Raw genomic sequence first — 19,780 nt, forward strand, 5'->3', positions numbered from 1 at the left:
CTCACTCCTTCAAATTTCAAGTCAGCGATATGAACAGGAATCATTTCAGCACCTTTCCTAATTGCATAAAACCAGCAGAGATTGCCTATCTTACCATAATTGTATGGTATATGTATAAATCAGGCATTCAGGTCCCCTCCCAATGCCTCTCATGCCTAACTTTATGCTCCTGAGTGGAGTCAGGCAGTCTTCGACCTGAACCTTCATTTCAGATGCTACAATAAAATACTCAATTGAGCTTTGAGAGTAGACTATATCTTCGAATCGTCATGCCACCTGGCCCCCACTTCCACGTGCACAGCTGAAGCACCGGGTTGAAGGTGCTAAAATATGACACACAACTGCCCGTGGGAGACACTCACACACTGTACAGGAAAAAAAAAGTTTTTAAATACTGATCAAGAACAATAATGTATTAAGGTGATTCATTAACAGTCAGTATACACAAATACTTAGCATATAGGCATCTGTGAAGGATAACTCTCATTATGAGGGATGAACGCACAGACAGTATTTAAATCTATTTGCAGTACCACAGCTCGAGGGGAGATAAGTCTGAAATAACAATTGGCTATCATAAGAAATAATCAGCTTTGTTAAACACTGCTTTCCTTCACCTCGTGGATCTGCTTGAGTGTGGCAGCATATTATACCATCAATTGCTCAGATCCTAGCCAGCACAGAAGGGCAGGACAGCCAGACTTTCATAACCTCACTGCCTCGGCAAGCTCTGGCCAAAACAAACAGGTCCTATTTCAAGATTAGGCCAAATTCTGAAACCTCTCACTTTAAGAACAACCAGAATGTCATTCAGAGTAAGACATGTTTCCTCTGGGAAAAAAACAAAAACATCAGGACCACCAAAGCAGTCCCAGGCTTTATCACACAAGAATTATACAGATTTTTATTCTGACCCAGAACTGGAGGGAGAGAAAGCTGAGAAAGGGAGGAAAGGAAATAAACACCTGTACAAATACAAAAGCCTGGTGCTGTCAGGAGACCACAGCCCAAAGGATTTTGAAGGTCATGGCAGCGTGACTACAGAGGCGTTTCTCCCCATCAGAGGGAAAAGCCGTCCTTCACTCACTTCCCGCAATCCTTTTGCCTCCTTCAATCTCTTTCCGCCTAACCCACGTCTTTCCTCTCAAAATAGCCACAGATCTGCACCAAGGCTAATTGAAGGAACACGCCCGCTGTTGTGTAAGGTGCATGTGTGCAGTGTTTGCTCAGGAAGTGAGCCATGGTCAGCAACACTTCAGCATGGAAAGTTTCTGAGGCAGATGAAACGCTGAATTTCTCTACCTTGTCCAGGATGCCACTTTGCACAATGGCTTCTTCACAATCATAAGGTGATGGCATGGGGAGGACACATAGCAATGGATCACTATAGTTTTATTTCATACCAGTGTCGAAAATGGCATGAAATCGCTGCTGAATTATGCCTGGTTATGTCTGGGGCTTAACTAATGCAGGTGCTGACAACCTTTCTAGATTAACTCCTCAAAGGGACAATTGCACACAAAAGTCAGAATCCCCAGCATTCAAGGCTCTTATTTGGAACAGGAAAAACAAACTTTCAAGGTGAGAATTTCTCAGTGTAGAGTAACTCCTGCCTGGTTATCCAAACAAAAACTTATCTTCAGAGACACATATCTGAAGATTTCAGCAAGCATTAAGCTATCCAGAGAAGCAACGATACGAATGATTCACTCTGCATCAGGAACTTGCTTTAGGAAGTCATCCCCGTGCACCTCCACTTGCTCCATTCTGGTATAACTGGCAGGGCACTCGGAAACAGCACGACCCAGGTTCCTCTCAGGTGAAATGACACCAGCGGACACACTCCAGCTCCTAATGGGAGGTCAGCCCACAGGACTGGATTCAAGCCAGTCCCAAGAAAAAAAACCCTGAAACGGGGTTAGTGTGGGCAACTGCTCCTCCACACTGGAGGAAAACACAGCCTGCATGCCTACATGTGCATTTTCAGTGCTGCTTATGAACCTGACAATACCAGCTTCAAAGAAAGATGGGGGTGCTTCAGCTCTTTGGAAGAGGTGAGTGCATTTCAAAATACCGCTAAAGATGCAAACATGAGGAAAAAAATTTGTCCGTTCAAACTCCTTTTTCAGGAACTAAACCACTTCCAGATCACTTTTTTAAAACAATAAACATTTGAAACAAGTACAGAGTCGTGTACTTTGCTTGCTTAGGATGCATTGAGGGGTACTGCCTGCTTATCTCTTTTGATAAAACATGCCCTTGGATTTGAGAGCACGTGTGGAGACAAAGATTAAAACTTTTCCTCATTACCTTCCTTCCCCACAAAACAAACAAATGTTTGTTACTGGGACAGCCCTACTTAAGACATGAATTTTGGCCATCCATACCAAGGGATGGTCTAGTACTAGTGTGCTTGAGGAGCACCTGCAGAGAGCAAGCACAGGCAACAGCACCTACCTATTAGTCTGATCATGAATAGTCCTGCCAACAGCTCTCTCCCAAGCAATTCCTGGAGCTGCAGACTTGTTCACTTTGTTACCCTCAGATTTTGCCTGAGGGGTAGGGGCAGCCTGAGTAAAGGGGCACACAGCAGTAAACCAGAGACTCCCATGGAATCAAAACTGTTTCAAGAGCAGGAGTGAGGAAGAAATAGAGCCAGCCCAACTGCTCTGCACCTCTGTTCCCTCCTCATCCACCAATGACACACACTTCTCCCCTTCCTAAAAACCTGTATCCAAGAAAAAGAGGAGGAACAATGGCTTATAAAGACACAGCCTAGAAGACCTGATGAACCACAGCATCGTCTCAAATACAGGCTGTATAAAACAACCAGGTGAGACAAAATGATGCTCCTACAGACTGCTCCTTTCTCATCTTGCTCTTGGCTGTTATTTCACTTCCTACAGAGCCATTTACATTTGCTCTGGTGCAGCCAGGCAGCCTCTAAAGCAGGCTCTCCCTGAGCCTTCTGAGATGCTGCAGAACATTCCTGTGAGGCTTTCTCCTGGCATGCACCATGTTGCTGCTGCTAGCAAATACGCATGCCAAGTAAAACAAGGTGGTAAAACCCACCGTATGCACTTACACCAGGGCAGAACTAAACAACCACCAAAATAAGCATGGCCTTGAGCCACATGTGGACAGACAACTAACAGAACAATCCAGTTCAGCGCCTTAACAGATGGCCATGGGCAGGTAGACAAGATGCACGTTCCCTGCTCACTTGAGTTAACATTCCACAGGCAGGAGAAACATGTAACAGCCACACTCCACACACATCTCCCAAGCCAATGGATAACGCACTGATTTTTGCAATGCTTAAAACACACGCTGCTGATCGTTGAACCTTACAATACCACATGAAGGGCATTAAAGGAAAACTTGCACAAATCCATTTGTGTCAGCTCTCCCAAAACAGGAACAAAGGCCTAGGCTAACTTCCTGGCTTACCGCAAATATTATTTTAGCTGCTTCAAAACCAAAGCAAGTGACAGCATTTTGAGTTAAGTCTTACAGGCTGTCACATTACTGAGCTTGTCCCCATTACAGATCTGTGCAGAATTTGATGCTCCACACATGTGAACTGAAGGTTTCCTGCAAGGAACACAGATGCGAATGTGATGCTAACTCCCCAACAACAGGGCTCCTAGGGAAGATGACACATTGCATGCATCCCCTGCACAACTGAATCCCCACAATTGTGACAATTTTATAGACATTTGAACAACCAAAGGAAGAGATGAGCAGAATCTGTAAAGCAATGAGACAACCTTACTGAAAGTTTACTAGGAAAAAATTCTCAGAGAGGTGTTGGAGGGAAACAGAAATTTTAAGTTCAGGTAAAAGAAAAACAGAAACAGCTTGTTTAAGAGCTACAGATGAATTGGAAAAAAAACCAAAACCCAACAAATACTTCTGCCAAGAATAAAAACGATAGCTACCACTGGGGAAAGTGGTGATCCTGCCTTGCCCTTCCAGACTAAATACCTATGCATGTCCCACCTGTCCATCAGACTCAGCACATCTCGTAACTGGAAACAAGATGGTGAAGCTTGTTTTATTCTACACATGCAGTGACCTCTGCCCCTCCACTGTTACCACAGTGCCAAAAACGATAATTTCAGACAGAAAACTCCTAACTGGTTTTACACAGCTTGACATGCCAAAAGGATATTTCATCTCAAACTATGGGTGCCAAGTAACTATTTCTGAACACAAAACATTGTTACAGCGAAATAAAAATTAAAATGCAACTTACCTTGCTACCAATTTCTAACCTATGGACTATTAATGTAAGCACATAGAAGCTCTCCACTTAATTTTTTGTTTCTATTCAGTAGCCAAAGCAATCAGTAATCTCTGAGGTGATTTGCTTGATCAGAGATTCTGAAACTCCTCTTCAGAACCTAAATAATCAAATAAGCTGCTCCCTGGGGCGTGGAGCGGAAAGGGCCATGTCTTTCGGCACCTGCGGCAGAGGTAGTGCGTGCGGCTCTGCAGCAAGTGCAGACCCTTCGATTTATTTACTGCACAGTTGTTCTGAGCAGCCTTAAGAATCCTCTCCCATGTGATGCTTAAGAAAGGCTACAGATCTGAAATGGATTAGGATTACCAAAGAGGATTATGAATGAGAAATACAGTACATTGGTCTCTCTCATCTTAAGAGTCAGCTCTTACACACTTTCCAGTTGCCTTTTGCTAAATGCAAACTTCTGGAGGAGAAAGAATTTAAGGTTTCACCCACTCCATATGTTGGGATGAAAAATCTTTCAGGCTTGGTAGCTAGGGAATCTGTACTGCCAAAAAGAAAGGATGGATGAAGCCAGGATAATGTATTTAACTTAGTTCTATTTAATTACTTAACAATTCTAAGTCATGAATCTGACTGGGCTTGAGAAAGCAGAACAGCTATTTTATTTCCCAGTCCATAAAAAGCAGACACCACCAAGCAGGCAAAACCTCAAACAGGACAACCAGCAAGCAATTCAAACTACCAAGGATGATTCTGCTTTTTTATAAAGCAGACAAGATTCCACAAAACACTCAAAACTCTCCAAAACCAATCAGCGCTACATTAAGTTTCCAGCATTAAGATGGTTTTATTTAAAATAGTAACAATCGTGTCTCTCTGTACTTTTGTCAAATTTCAATTCTTATGTAAAAGCAGCTCAACACATTTTACAGGTTAAATCACCTAGTTTGTAAGATGTGTCATTTACCAGTTTCTCAGGGTTTATATATTTTAAGCATATCATTAAACTAAGACAAGAAAGTTATGTATCTTTCCAGTTAGCTAGAATGAAAGAATTCAAGTTGGCATATTGACTTTATTTTGTTGGCAAATGGGATGTCTGAACAGTTATAAACAGATGAAGTACAAAGCTCTTAAGAAAATAGGAGGACAAAAGCAAAATAAAATTAGACTTCTTCATCTCTTGTTTGAAACTCAAAACCCCCTACATTTCAATAGTCTTCTCCATGGCAAGTGCTGAACAGCCAACGGGACAGGAGCAGACAATTGTTAGCTGAATATTCACAGACACCAAATACACACTCCAGGTCTGTTTGTACACATTGAAACGAACACATTGCATTAAATTTATGTACTACTGAGAATCTGGGCACTCCACTGCCAGAAGATAACCAGCCTAACGCTGCTGAGGTCAAGAAGTGTGCAAAATTACACCCAAAAAGATCCCTTTGTCTTCATTTGTGGGTGGCTGTAACCAAGAAAACCTGCTGGGATCAGGGGCCAGTGCCTGCTCTGTGATTGAATGCCATGTCACTCTGAAATCTCAAAGGTACCACGACCACTGTTACTTACATCTTCCTCCCTGTTGTTAACATTTACCATTCTGGCATATGCCTGCTAACATCATTGTACAAATGGGTCACGGCAAAGCTTGCAGCGCGTTGATCCGGGCAAAAGTAGAGCATGCAGGTAAGTAGGTTATGACACTTTGCCAGACTCAGCACAAGGAGATAAAGGGCCCACATCTCCAACAAAGCTCTCTTGGTAAGTTTGCATAACTGGTGCACAAATACTGCAGGCAACATTGCACATACCTGGAAACGATGCTCCGACCTGACACTCCGATCATACCTTCTTCTCCCACCTAAAATTCTCCCAGGCACTGGCAGGAATTTTGTCTGGTAAAGAATGGGACCTCTAAGCTTTATGTGAAGGTCTTAACTCTTCAAACGCTTCTGTATTTCTGGGGTGCTCCTAAGAAGTGCCTGAATTGAATTGCAGTCACAGCATAACCTGACAAAAAAAACCACCACCCCAAACAATCCTCTGCGCTATATATGAGTTGTGAACTTTCTATTTAAGGCAAATTTCACATCTGTAAAAGACAACGAGACTTTTTCTAACCTCACTTCTTTCCCATCACAAGCTTCTCCCATCCGTCAGGGGATTATCACACTGCCTAGAAGAGCTCCTGTTTTCTGATTAATAAAGTGCCTGTCTACAGCTCTGCACCCTGAGACAGGCTTCCTGGAGAGGTGGTCCATGCCCCATGCCTGGCAGTGTTTAAGATATTTGGACAGTGCCCTTAACATGCTGTTAACTTTCGGGCAGCCCTGAAGTGGTCAGACATTTGGACTAGGGGAGCGTTGCCAGTCCTTTCCAACTGAAGTGTTCTAATATCCTTGGTCACCTTTCATAAATCCGCTAAATCCAGCTGAAGAGCCTCTGCACTGGAGAACCACCACCCTCAGGGAGAGACACACACTAGGCAAAGTCACAATTCTTTGCACTGACAAAACTTTCTGTTCAGGAAGATCCCCGAGTGCATCAGCAGAGGATGCCCAAACTGATGCCGCTCAACAAAGGCTGAAACTGTACCAGGGCCTGTGGCAACCCCCTTCTGCAATTACAATAGGGTTCTGCGGAGCTCTCCTTGGTCTACCTGCTCCCCCAGGCCTGATCTCTCTGGGCACAGCACCTGACCCTGTGAGGAATAACACCACACTTCTTCATAAATCAAGCAATCAGCTGCCTATTTTTATTTAATTATATTCAGGCCTCTATATACACAAAACTTATATTAGTCAGCACGTAAGTACATTCAAGTTGCCCAACTCTCTCCAAAAACAAACAGTAAAAGCAATTTTTAGCCATTGACATCTGCTAGAACATCAATGTAATTACAATAAAATCAATTGAGCTTCCATTACACTTAATAAACATTATCATCTGCAGTGCTCTGAAGAATTAACAAATCATTATTTCCTGAATGCTTCACATAATTAATAAGCCAAAACAACAACTGTCCTGCTTTTAAGTGTGAGTTTAAAAGTATACGCCAGTCTTGGAAAACTTCAGCTCTTCACTGCTTTTGCCTGTTGAAATAAGATAAATAAATAGATAAATATGAGAGCACAGGTTTGTACAGAGCTAACCACCTCAACCTTTAGGTCTCAACAACACATTCCCTTTCCTCTCTGATAAAGCACTTGTCCTAAGATAATCTCAAAGGGTTCTGCAAGATAGTCAATACTTAACTCTCTCTCTAAAACACAACAGCAAGGTATTTACACAAGGTCAGTAAGCAAACCAAGGGGAGAACCAGGAATTCAGACTAGTGCCACTGCAGGGCTTTGTCCCTCAATGACTCCTCAGCTGAAATTCTTATTCAAGTACAAATAACTAGGAGTACTGACACATTACTTACAGTGCTTCACTTGACAGCTCTGATCCATGTCTGGTACTTATCTGGAAAAGCAGCGCTCATTACTGTGGTATACACTGTGTTACTGTTGGGGAAAGAGGAAAACATTGAGTGACATTCCAAAGGCAAGAAGATTAACTTACAAAACTAGCAGAGCAGCAGAACAAATTTTAGTGAAAACAAACCTTCTGCTTAGGCACAGATGGGTTAGAAAAAGTGGGAAAGAGACTGATAAATACGAAGGCAGCTGGCAGCAATTTTTTGTATTTTATTCCCCACTTAGTACAGCAAAGGAACTGTATTTCACAACATCCATTTGATCACTGTATTAAAAAAAAAATATTGTTAAATCTTAGCAGTCACACTGGCACAATCTTCTTCTTTCTAAATTTCCTCACATTTACAAGACAGAGGAGTATGGCCTGACTTGATTTACCCTGCCCTGGTGTTGCCTGGGATGGAGTTCGTTTTCTTTCAAGTAGCTGGTATAGTGCTGGGTTTTGGGCTGTCCTGTCCAGCCTGCTCTAGGTGATCCTATGGTTTAGTCTAGGTGATCCTGCTCTGGCAGGGGGGTTGGACTAGATAATCTTTCGAGGTCCCTTCCAACTCCTAGTGTTCTGTAGTTCTGTGTAATCCTGTTCTGGCAGGGTGGGTGGGACTAAGTGATCTTCAGAGGTCCCTTCCAACCTCTGTCATTCTGTGATTTAGTATGGAAATAATGTTGATAATGTTGAGAGGAAGTTGTGGTATTAACTTTGAAGACACCACTGCCAAGCTGACTGATCCAGAGAATACAGAGCTCTATATAAAAAAAAACAGGATAAGCAGTTTATGGAACAACACAGAACACTAATGTATGTACTGAAATAAATCTCTCTCAAAAATCCAGTAAATGATTCCTAAAAGCTATGTCCCTCATTTACTAATTTTTTTCCTTGTCACACATTCCAAGCTATTTGCAGCCTCAACACAAATCCAAAGGTTCCAAAAGTAAAAGGCACAAATGACTCCACAGAAAATCCAGCTGTTCCTCTTAGCAGTTATTTGTTTCACTACTACACAGGAACTTTTCCCTACCAGACTGAGCCTACCAAGGTGTAGTTTCTTGGTTAGAATGGCCAATGAAAGAGGAAGAAAGCTGTGGAAGTGAGAACAGAGTGCCATGTGCATAATCAGAAATCGAAGCTGGGAACCCACGAGATCCTCAGACAGAGAGGGAAATCCTAAGGAGGTTTGCAACTGATTGAAGTGGCCAAGGCACAGTGGGAAGAACTGATTAACATCTCTGAATCCAATACTTACTTGTTTAAGACTGGCTTCACTGACAACACCTGTACAGAAAGTTTGAAGAGTTGTCATTTTGATAAACAAAGAGGGAATTGAAAAGCTACTTACAAACAGCAGTAGGATGAAGTTAGGAAAGGGAATAATGCAAAGCCCAGGAGTTCTCTTGCTGATTTTTTGTTTTGGTCTTTTTTGAACATCAGACTATTTTACAAGAATATCTTTTAAAAGCCCTCTGAAACATGCAACATTTAAGTTCTCAAAACTAAGAGATAAATATCACTCATGTCTAACACTTTATCTGCCTGCTGTAATATTTATAATTGTGATCAAAATAAGGGACTGTACAAAGGCAATGGTGATGGGATTCCCCACGTGGATTGCAGACCATTATGAAATGCCTACGTGGGCGAGTTCAGAAATATCTTACAAACTGTATTAGTCTCAAACTCTCCAGACATGGTTGTGCAGTACACCTTTTCACCATGCCTTCCTTGCACAGCTTTTAAATCCCTGACAAAACACAAACATGCTTCTGTTTTGAAAAAGATTTTTTAAATCATGATGCAGGATTTAAAAGAAATACCTCAAAGAGTGTATCAAAGTTGATGTTATTCTGTCCAGTAGCATTGAGAGCTCTGATGGCTGCAGTTCTGCAGGAAAACAACACTGTACCATTAAATGCACTTTAGTGTTCCACAGGCTACAAAGCACCCATGTGAACAATTCCTCACTAAGTGCCTTTACACTGAAACACTTGCTTTGACCAAAATAATCCAGAGTTCTGGGTGTCATAATCTATTCTCACATTGCTGTAGCTACCCTATTGCTACACCATTGAATAAAGACCAGCAGGTGATCTGCCACAGCTTTTTACTTCTTGCAGAAGCCACCCCTGCAGCCCTCCCCTCCTCCACTACGCAAAAACCACAACAAGACTACACAGCCTAAGGATTGTACCATGTCTGTGAGCACCTTCCTAGTGCCAGTAAATACCTTTTCACTGTGAATCTAAACCTTTAACTTTTACTGAACTTTGATATATGAAGGAATTTTTGGTACATGCCTTATCTTTGCCATCTGTCATCTCTTATGCCATTCAATGCCACACAGATTTTCCTCTGGCACATATGAATAGAATTCCTTACTGTACCTGTCCCTTTGGAGTAGCATTACAGAAACTGAACAAGCTGCCTGCTCAATAAGCTAACACCTGCTCAGAGAAAAAAACACCCAGTCTCTAAAGTTTTCTAAAATAAAAGCATTATCTCATCACAGAGTTGCAAACTAAGTTTACCTTCGATCATCAGAAGGAGGAGGAGTAGTCCAATGATCATAGTTTGTCTCCACACGAAACCACCTGTAACACAAGACATGAAGGCAGACAAAAGGTGACACAGCAGGTAATTAATAAAGGCAGAGAATCAGTATCTTCACATTGCCAAAAAGAAAAAAACGTCCCTCAAAAGCCTCTTTCCTATGTCTCAAATGAGCCCAAGGGATCCTATGGTGATAGACACAGCAGCCTTTACCATAAAACACTCAACCCAAATGAAAAGGGAGTAATCTCTGAACTGCCAGCATCAGTGACAAAACTGCTACCAACTTCAATAAAAGCAAGATCAGACCTGTACAGAGATGATCAGAGACGAGGTGGTGGGTATGCAAAAAATGCAGCCTGCAGCCTTTGGGTGGGGAAGTACAGGGAGCCAACAGACCTTCTAGCTGTTGCCAAGCTTGTATTTACTGGCTGACCGTAGTCATTAAATGCCTTTTTTCACTGAAGGACAGCTACTTAGGCTCTCCGTCATATATTAAGCTGCTGACTTCACAAAATTGATATGAGCAGTTATTTTTGAGCTATCAACCTTTCTACAACATTGGGTCAAAAGTATTTTTGGACACACTGAATTGACTGGTGCAATCCCTGGCAGGCAGACAGGGAAAGTCCTCAAAAGTCTTGTCTCTTAGCTTAAAAAAAAAATAAAAGCCACATACAGCCACGTCACTAACCCTGCCTATCACTCCAGAGGGAATATGAAAGAATAAAATAAACCTTTTTTTTCTACTTACGCTCCACCTAAGGGATCAAGAGGCCAGAGATCTGCTGGCCCTCTTCTGTTCCTCGTTATGACCATGCCTTCTTTGGGCGATACACCTCCTACAATATAGTAAACTTCAGCAATGATGGGAGTGCTCGCTAGTCTGAGAACAGCTGACTGAAAGTCCTCTGCCCTGCTCAGGGTCTAATACAAAAAGGAGATCACAGTGAAATAAGGATCACAGAGCACGGTCAAGCACAAAAATGAGCACTGGGATATATTTTAAAAAGAAATAAAGTTCCAGCTTTTTGAAAATAGCAATTGACTGTAAAAGTGATACTTGATAATACTTCTCTGAAAATAGTTCTTTCTCCAAACTGACATGCTTGTCAATGTGAAATGCACTCGATAGTAAATGAGCTCCTCAATCCTGGCTTTGCCAAATATTCAAAGAAAACAGTCAGTGTGTGTACACATACGAACACATATATATGTACACATAGTATCTGCCATTCAGAAGACAGAGGCATGTTCATACTCTGCAAATTCAATCCTCAGACAAGTCTTTCGATGTGAACACTGGCATAGAGTGAAGTGGGTCAACAAGGGAAAAACCTACTCCACATCTTTGCCTTATTCACCAACGTTAAACCAGTGAAAAGACAGAGGCATTGCTTGAACTGCACAGAGATGTGACTAATTCATGACTAAGAAGCTGCAGATCTATTTCATCTCAGTAGCACCCTAACACAATAATCATAGAATGTGCTATACAAAATAGCAGTCTCTGACACTCCCCGGGGAGCTCCACATTTTTAATATGGTAATGCATCAAACCTAGTGTAAAACAAGCACTCTGTCAGACACCAACCACCAAAGAGTTCAGCTCCCTCAATCTGTTGGATGGTAAATCACAGGTACCTGAAATACTCTCCAGGAAGAGAGTCTTTGCACAGCTTCTCAAAGACTTTTGGCATTAATTAGAGATTGTCCCCCTGAAGGGCTGGAATTGCCTCTTGTACATATCGCTGATGATTTGGGGTGAATACCTATCCCCTCCTTATGAAATACTTTTACTTCTCAATTTTCTGTGTAACTGGGAGTTGGAACATCAAATTTACCATGAATTTGCAAGTACTAATGACTAATGTGAAATATGAGAAAATAACTCCGTGCACTTACGTCTCGGACAAGCCAGCTGACAGGGTAATTCCGATTCAGAAAAGCAGCTATTGCATTTTCCCACCACCTACCACCCTCTGGGAGAGAAAAAACAAAAACAAAAACAAAAACTGCTATACATGCACACACTTACACTCTGTGAAATTTATCCTCCTGCCTTCCTTTCTTCTCCACCTCTAGCTCCGCAACCATTGCCTCTATTGCATTACAGAAGAGCGGTGCAATGGATTCTTTCATTCTCTAACAATACCACTACCACAAAACCATCACATTTAGCCAGCTCATACCAAACTGACAAAGCACCACCCCCTGAAGGCAGACAGAGCCTCTCTACCATCTTGACCTTAGTGACACCATTTAGAATACCGTAAGCCGATAGTGCTCCTTTCCTTCTGTATTATTTCGGTGATGTATCTATACATAAAACATGCAGGACGTGCTTCATAACCAGACTAACATACCCTGGCAAGCCCTATTTTACAAAATTTGTTTTCAAATGCTCAGTTTTGTACATCAATATTCCAATCTAACGAAATACCAGAGAAAGCTAAATCCTCAGTGAAACAGTGCAGCTACGTATCAGCATAAACTGTCAGCATCTCAGGAGAGGGGCTAACAAAGAAGCATTACTACCCAAGTGAAACAACAGGTGAAATATAAATAGACAACATAATCCCAACTGAAGTTCAACCAGGGCAGCTGGATTAACACCCCTGCTTTCCAGAAAGCATCTCAGACCTGTAAGGATAGGAACAATCGTTATCTTAGCTTTGTGGTGTCTTGAAAGGCACAAGATTCCCATGATTGGTGCCATAAAATGGTAGGAAGCCTGAGGTACAGTGGAAAACACAGACAGTGTGCAGCATGGTACAGAAAATACAGTCTCTGGCAACTTGCCAGCGCCAGCAATTTCAATCAGAAACCATGGTGTTCTTTTCAGTATGGGTAACTTGCTAGTTCCTCAGTTCTTAAACAGATTTTATTCACAGCTGAATGATAAGCAATGAAGAGTCAATGTGACTGTGGCAGGGGCTGACAGTTGGCAACATATATTTCCAAAAGAACTACAGGTCAATTCACTTGATATAATAGTCTACATCTGTCAATTCAAATATTGGCATGAATCACCTCGTTATTCATCTTGCTGCAATATTATGAAACCAGGCAGAATTACACAGAAATCATGAAATAGCTAAAAAAAGAAGTAGCGATGGCGTTTCTATGCTACTGAAGAAAATTAGGAGAACTAACAAAACAGAAGGGCAAGTTTATAATTATTCATATGACAAAACTAGAAAACGCCAGCAGAAACAAGATGTTTGTCACTTGATAGACCTTCACCCTAATTTAAAGTCATTCCCCTTTGCAGTTATAGTTCACATGCTTGTTTTCCTAAATTTTGTTTGGTTGTACAGCAACCGAAAAAGCAGAAACCACTCAGCAACAACAGATTTAAAGGAACCCAGCATGAGGTTTCAGGTTCAGATTAGATGTTAGAGAAAGATTTCTCACTGAAAGAGTTGTCAGGGCCTGGAACACGCTGCCCAGGGAGGGGGTTGAGTCACCATCCCTGGATGTGTTTAAAAAAAGGGTAGATGAGGTTTAGCATAGAACAGGAACAGTTGAACTCGATGATCTTAAAGGTCTTTTCTAACCTTGTAATTCTGTATTGTGTGGAGTGAGTTACTGTTGCTTGTAGTTAAAAGTGACTGCAGTGAAGTCACACAGGTGGATGGCAGCACATCAGCTCCATCCCACACTGAGGCTGGCAGTACTTGATTCTTCTATCAGAATCAAGAGAACAGAAGAACAGAAGAGGTTTGTGCACGGACGAAATCACCTCACGGTTCTCTCTGAGGATCCTCATACTGAGTGAGGGCTGAAGCACAGTGCTGAGAAACAGCAGGACAAACAGGACAGCAGTGCTTTTCTCCCCACATCGAGCCTGTTCACACACACATGCCTTTGGTCTGCAAGATTTTCTAAATCAAGCATTTTGCAAAGACTCAATACACTGAAGACTTCATTTCCAAGCTGATGTTAGCATGAACTAAAAGCAGTTTACTTCACTCAGTATCAGCCCAAGATGCTCCAGGTTTGAAAGGATTAAGTAACTAGACTGGCAACAGAAACAAACAAAAAAAAATAAGCAGCACAAACTATGGAAAGAATCTAGTGAATGTAACAAGGCAGCATTAACAAAGGGAATCAGATTCAAAAGGTGCATGTGCTAAAAAAATTGTCAAGAACAAAAGACTGTCTAATTAATAGGGAAAAAATCCTTACTGCAATCACAAGTGGAAAATAAACATTTATTTTAGATGTTGGTTCCGACTCAGACGACACGGTTTGCAGTTACAAAAACCAGAAAAAAAAGGTCTGCTTTTTAAGAAGAAAAGAAGAGGGAAGGGATGGGAGAGGCAAACCTAAGCTATAACAGAGACATAGCTGAAGCACCAATGGAAGTGACCCTTCCTCTGCCTTCCTGACTGTTCCAAGCCCTTCTACTGTCACATTTTAGTTCTCAGAAGTGACACATCTCAACTTTCCTTTACTATGGCGTCTTCTCTCAGCTGCTTTTCCAGTACCAACCTGCATTCTCTCAAGCCCTGCTGCCTTTCCCCTTGACCTCTCAGTTCTATGTTTCTTTTCCCATCCTCTTTCAAGCTCCTCATGGAGTAATATGAACAAAGGAAGGGACAGAGGAAAGCAGCCATATCTTTGCTATGCACAACCACATCTTTTTCTCTCAACTCCAACTCTGCCATCTCCAATTGCACCTCTTTAACAGACCACATTAATTTGTCTTTTAGGGCTTTCTCCAGGGTCCTCTGTCTCTTCTGACACTTTTCAGGCTCAGGTGACACTGTGCTGACACACAAATACCTCTCTCCTATGCAGCAGCCAAGAACTGGCAGCACATGTGCTTTCACTCCCTGAGGGCAAGAGAAATCCTTCAACTTCAACCTTCTTGGCAACCTTAATTGCTTTTTTCCCTGTAGGAAATTGTGAGAGAAGGGCCAGAACAGGCAACAGTCTACTGAAACAGCATACATGGCATCAAGTGTGTAAGGCAGATTTGTTTTACCTCGTTCATCACCAGAGATTGTGAACTTGTGTGGACTTTGTCCGGTCCATAAGCCTACGTAACCAAGAAAGGTGGTGCCTTGATATGCTACCTGAAACCAGGAAACACGTGGTATTACAGGATTCTCAACAGAGCTCTACTTAAAATACAGGCAACATTCTGAAGCGGCATCCTGTTCTTTCTTCCATGACTTTCACACACAAGTTGTCTATTGAAACACCTTGCCTTATATTACAGTAAAATATGCAAAATACACCACACAAAGTGAGTAGCCCAGCAAGTAACAAACAAAATGTTCTCCTTACACAGCACAGACTAATGAATGTTAAGAAAAATCACACTAATGAGGATTGCACTAGCAAATAGATCATTTTCAGAAATTTTCATCTCACACACACATATTGGTCACCAAAATTAACAAGGCCTTAGAAAAAAAGCCTTAAAATTGGTCCCTGACAAAACTGATCTCTCTTCCATATGCTCTAGCATTTCTTCTTTTTTAATATCTCAACATTTCCTTCTTTCACCATCTCCCTCCAAATAATGATCCTGAGATACTAGATTATGCTGTTCCATTTGTTCCAGCTCCTCAACACCGACTGGATGTCCAGAAAGCAAAGAAAACAACATTAATGCCGCGTTTCTGGAGCGACTGTGGCACTTGAGTAACCCAGTAGAATTCAGGATGGGAAGCACATTCCTGCATTAAACCCACTGCCTACGCAGCTGTACCCCCTTCCTTCCCAGGACACCCCCGAGCCACCTCAACCCCAGACCATACCTGCCCACTTTTTATAAACCTCACATCAATTGTAATCTTGCTTAATATATCGACGAAACCGTAATCCAGGTTCCGACCGTGGTAAATGTTTCCTTTGTCATCCTGAGCGACAATACTGGTACAGAACCTTCAAAAAGGAAAAGGAGAAAGAAGGATTTAAATGTTCCAGTCTACTGAAACAGCTCAACATTTCAGCAGGAGTAATGGAGTGTGTCTGCTGCAAGGCGTTTTCCTAGCACCAGCACAGAAGCAGGAGTTTGCATTGTATCACTAACACACTTCCCAAGCTCAGAGAAGTCTCATCTTAGACTTTTTGATACAGTTTCTTGCAGGTTTTCATTTCAAACTGGGACCAAAGAAACAACACGGTTTGACTGAAGCTCTGCACAACTACACAGTACTACAATACTGTGGACAGTCTATGATACATAGGACGCCCTATGATTTATGCCCACAATCCATAGGGGCAAGTCCTTTCCCACAGAGTTTAGCATACAAAACTGTACGATACTTAACTCAGCAGCTCACACCTGGATCAGAAAGTCAAAAGCCACACTACTGCCTGCATCAGGGTGGATAATATAGACCAGGTAAGAAGCAGCATTGCCACTTACTTAAACAAAAAAAAAAAAAATTAAAACACTTTTAAAATAACTTTTTACTTATTTTATAAGTCAAGGTATAAAGCTGACATCTAAAACATGTACAAAGTGTATCAGTATGAAACTTCCTGGATTTAATTTTGAGAATTATAGATTATTTCAGTTCATACCATATTCATATTTTTAATGAGAACTAGATAAAAAGTTCAAACAATGTCTTTTCAAACTGAAAACATCAGTTGTTAAAAGTGTCAGCTATTTCAGTAAAAGACTAACTTCTCTAGAACAGGAAGTGTGCTAAAATTAACCTTTAAAACATTTTTTTGTTGTTGTTGAAATGGGCTTTTTCATGAACTATATTAACAAGGAATTAAAAAAAAGAATTCTCCAGAATTGAGAGTTTGTCATTCCAGCAGTGCACACACAGAACTGTCTTTCAAAACTGTAGGGGTAAAAAATTTTGCAGACAACTAGTTGGTTCCCAGTTTTTTCTTCAGTACTGTTACAGCTGAGAAACTTAAAATTTTATGGGCTAAGAATGATAATTGTCCTATGAAATACTAAGAAAACTAAGAGTTAAGTTACTCTCTTATCTTTTTTTAATAAGGATTAATATAAGAAAATCACTTTAACAGGTACAACACAAAAATAATCAAAATATGTGTAAGTGACTGTATACATCTGGGTTTTATTAAAACCCAGAGAAACAGGCATTTGTGGTTGTGTACAGGCAACACCAAGTGTTTATTATTCTCCTGCACATGCTTCTAGGGGGAGAAAAAAAAATAAAACAACCAAACAACAAAACTGAGTATTTTTTCCGCTGATATTTTGTTTGCTGTCATAAAGATACTACATCCATTTACCACAGTGCAATAAAGAAATTATGTTATCCAGCCATTGTGAACATTCATCCAGAAAATGGTTTGGAAGCAACTTAATCTCAGGTGAATGGTTAAAATTATGATGATAGTGACTAATTCTTCTAGTTTCCTTTTTGGTAAAATATGACAATTTCAACAAGGGTACGTTACAGGATCTTCAAAGATAAACGAACCCAATACTTTGAATGCATGACCCCCCCCTTGTTAGCAGAAGCTATTTTCACACTTGACAAACACACAAAAATCATTAAAGCCACACATTACCCTAACTGACAAATAAAAAATGCTGCTCTGTGTTTCTTGTTCAAATCAGGATAACAACCCACCTAATGAGAATGAATCCTTCAGGCTGCACTGAGGGAATGGTACGCAAATTAACCCTGCAAATCATCAGCCACGTGTCTCCACCTGCCCTGTACTTGTGTTCTCCTATGTTGAACTAAGAATGAAACTCCAGATTTCTGCCAGTAAGTACCAGATACTTACGCAGTATATTCGTAGGCGAAGTTAAGCAGAACCCCATCTCCAAGACTTACTCCCAGTGCTTTGCACAGTCCCAGAATTTCCCCTGCAAAGGGCTGTGGCATAAAGGACTCCAGTTCCGCTGCAATCGGCCGAATAACTTCGTGGACCCATTTGGGTACACTTTCACTGCAAATACACTCAAGGCATTAGCTGAGAGAGACAAGGAGGTTTGCACCTTTCACCTAGCAGCCAGGTACTCAAGGAGTCTCCCGCTGTTCCGATGACGCCGCCCATCCCTCAGCAGCCTCTCCCGTGCTATATCGGACACCTCTGCATCCCGTCCCTCGCCGAATCTCAGCAGCTTCTGCACCTCCCCAAAGCAGCGCGCTCAGCTCGCGCAAAACCTTCAGCACCGGCTTCCCGCTGGTGAGGCTGGTTTATTCCTACCAGGGATCTGCCCAACTGACCTCTGACAGGTTCCTAACGTACGCCCGCTGCCGTAGGACAGGGTTAATGCTCAAAAAGAGCCTCAGTTTTCGAACGCGGCAACGTGCAGCATCACTTCGCTCTTCCTTCGGGCCCGACAAGGGCTCCACGGGGCTGGAGGGAAGGGAAACGCGGGCCCTGGCCCGCTCCCGCTCCCGGCACGGCCGCGGTAGGAGCGGCGGGGACCGGGGCTGCCCCTCACGCCGCTCTCCCGGGAAAAAGGACTGTCTAAGCGGACCGGCGGGCACGGACCCGTGCCCCCACCCGCAGCCGCTTCACATACAACCCCCCCCGCCGGGCTGCCCTGTCCCACACTCACTCGATGACCCGTGCGACGGCGGCGCGCAGGAAGGCAGGATCGAAATGCCGCAGCACCGGCAGCCACCGCTCCTCGGCGGGGCTGTCCAGGCTCACGTTACACTGCAGCGGCGCCACCGCCGGAGGAGCTGTGGCCGCCGCTATCTCCCTGCCCAGCAGCACCAGCAGCCCCCACAAGCAGAACGCCCGCGCCGCTGCCGGCCCCATGGCGCTTGTACCCGGCCGTCGGCGGGCACCCCGGGCTCCGCGCAGCGGCAGGGCCGGCCCGAAGGGAAGGGCAGCTACAGACGGGGCCCTCCCCCCTCGCGCGCCCGCCCCGAGGTGTAACGGCCGCCCACGCGGCCCCTAACGGCCGTCTTCCGTCGCATCGCCTCAGAGACAGCGACCGGCTACGCTCCGGGCGTACGGCCGCCCCACTCCCGCCCCGAGGTGCCGAACGGCCGGCCGCGTCGGCCGGCCCCGCTCCCAGTGTGACAGCTGCGGGGCCCGCCCCCAGCCCCGCCCGGCCGGCCCACGCCCCCCTGGCAGCATAAAGGTAGCACATGACGGACGGAGAGGGGCAGAAACACCAGCAGCCCCCACAACCAGAACGCCCGCGCCGTTGCCGGTCCCATGGCGCTGTACCCGCCCTTTGGGTAGGGAAAAGGGGGAGAAGCCACGGGTTCAGATGAACGGATGTACCGGGGGTTTAAAGAGTTTAGAAGAACCCTTTTTCTTAAGGCACAATTAATACAATTAGCTATTCACCATACACATACCTATACCCAGTGAAGTCTGAGATATAAATACAAACCCACTTATCCCTAGAAGAAAGGAAAAAAAAATCACCGACTGTTTTTCCAGCGTACTGTGGGTGTAGCACCCCTTTCTTCCCATCGTAACCCATCTCAAATGGAATTAGATAGAGAGATATAACTAACTACCTTGAGTGACCATTAAAACAGGTGGCCATGTAAGGTACAGAAAACCTAT

At 43.1% G+C, this 19,780-nt stretch overlaps 1 protein-coding gene across 3 annotated transcripts; it reads right to left on the reverse strand.

The window, feature by feature from the left end:
• Positions 1–6,990: 6,990 nt before the first annotated feature.
• On the reverse strand, positions 6,991–19,033 carry NAAA (N-acylethanolamine acid amidase). Of its 3 annotated transcripts, none has more exons than XM_084262958.1 (11): positions 18,810–19,033; positions 18,026–18,190; positions 16,078–16,180; positions 15,273–15,363; positions 12,185–12,261; positions 11,034–11,206; positions 10,258–10,320; positions 9,547–9,613; positions 8,979–9,007; positions 7,680–7,761; positions 6,991–7,347 (listed from the first exon to the last, which is right to left on the reverse strand). In XM_084262958.1, the coding sequence occupies exons 1-10, from the start codon at positions 19,013–19,015 to the stop codon at positions 7,686–7,688; spliced, it is 1,050 nt and encodes a 349-aa protein (XP_084119084.1). In that variant the 5' UTR covers positions 19,016–19,033; the 3' UTR covers positions 6,991–7,347; positions 7,680–7,685. The 3 variants fall into 3 exon arrangements, 2 of the variants coding, with proteins under 2 accessions (XP_084119084.1, XP_084119083.1); XM_084262957.1 differs by having other exon boundaries at positions 16,054–16,180; XR_014617254.1 differs by lacking the exon at positions 8,979–9,007 and having other exon boundaries at positions 16,054–16,180.
• Between the last annotated feature and the right edge of the window lie 747 nt (positions 19,034–19,780).

The sequence above is a fragment of the Gallinula chloropus genome (assembly GCF_964237585.1).
Source record: "Gallinula chloropus genome assembly, chromosome: 4".
NCBI classification, from domain to species: Eukaryota; Metazoa; Chordata; class Aves; order Gruiformes; family Rallidae; genus Gallinula; species Gallinula chloropus.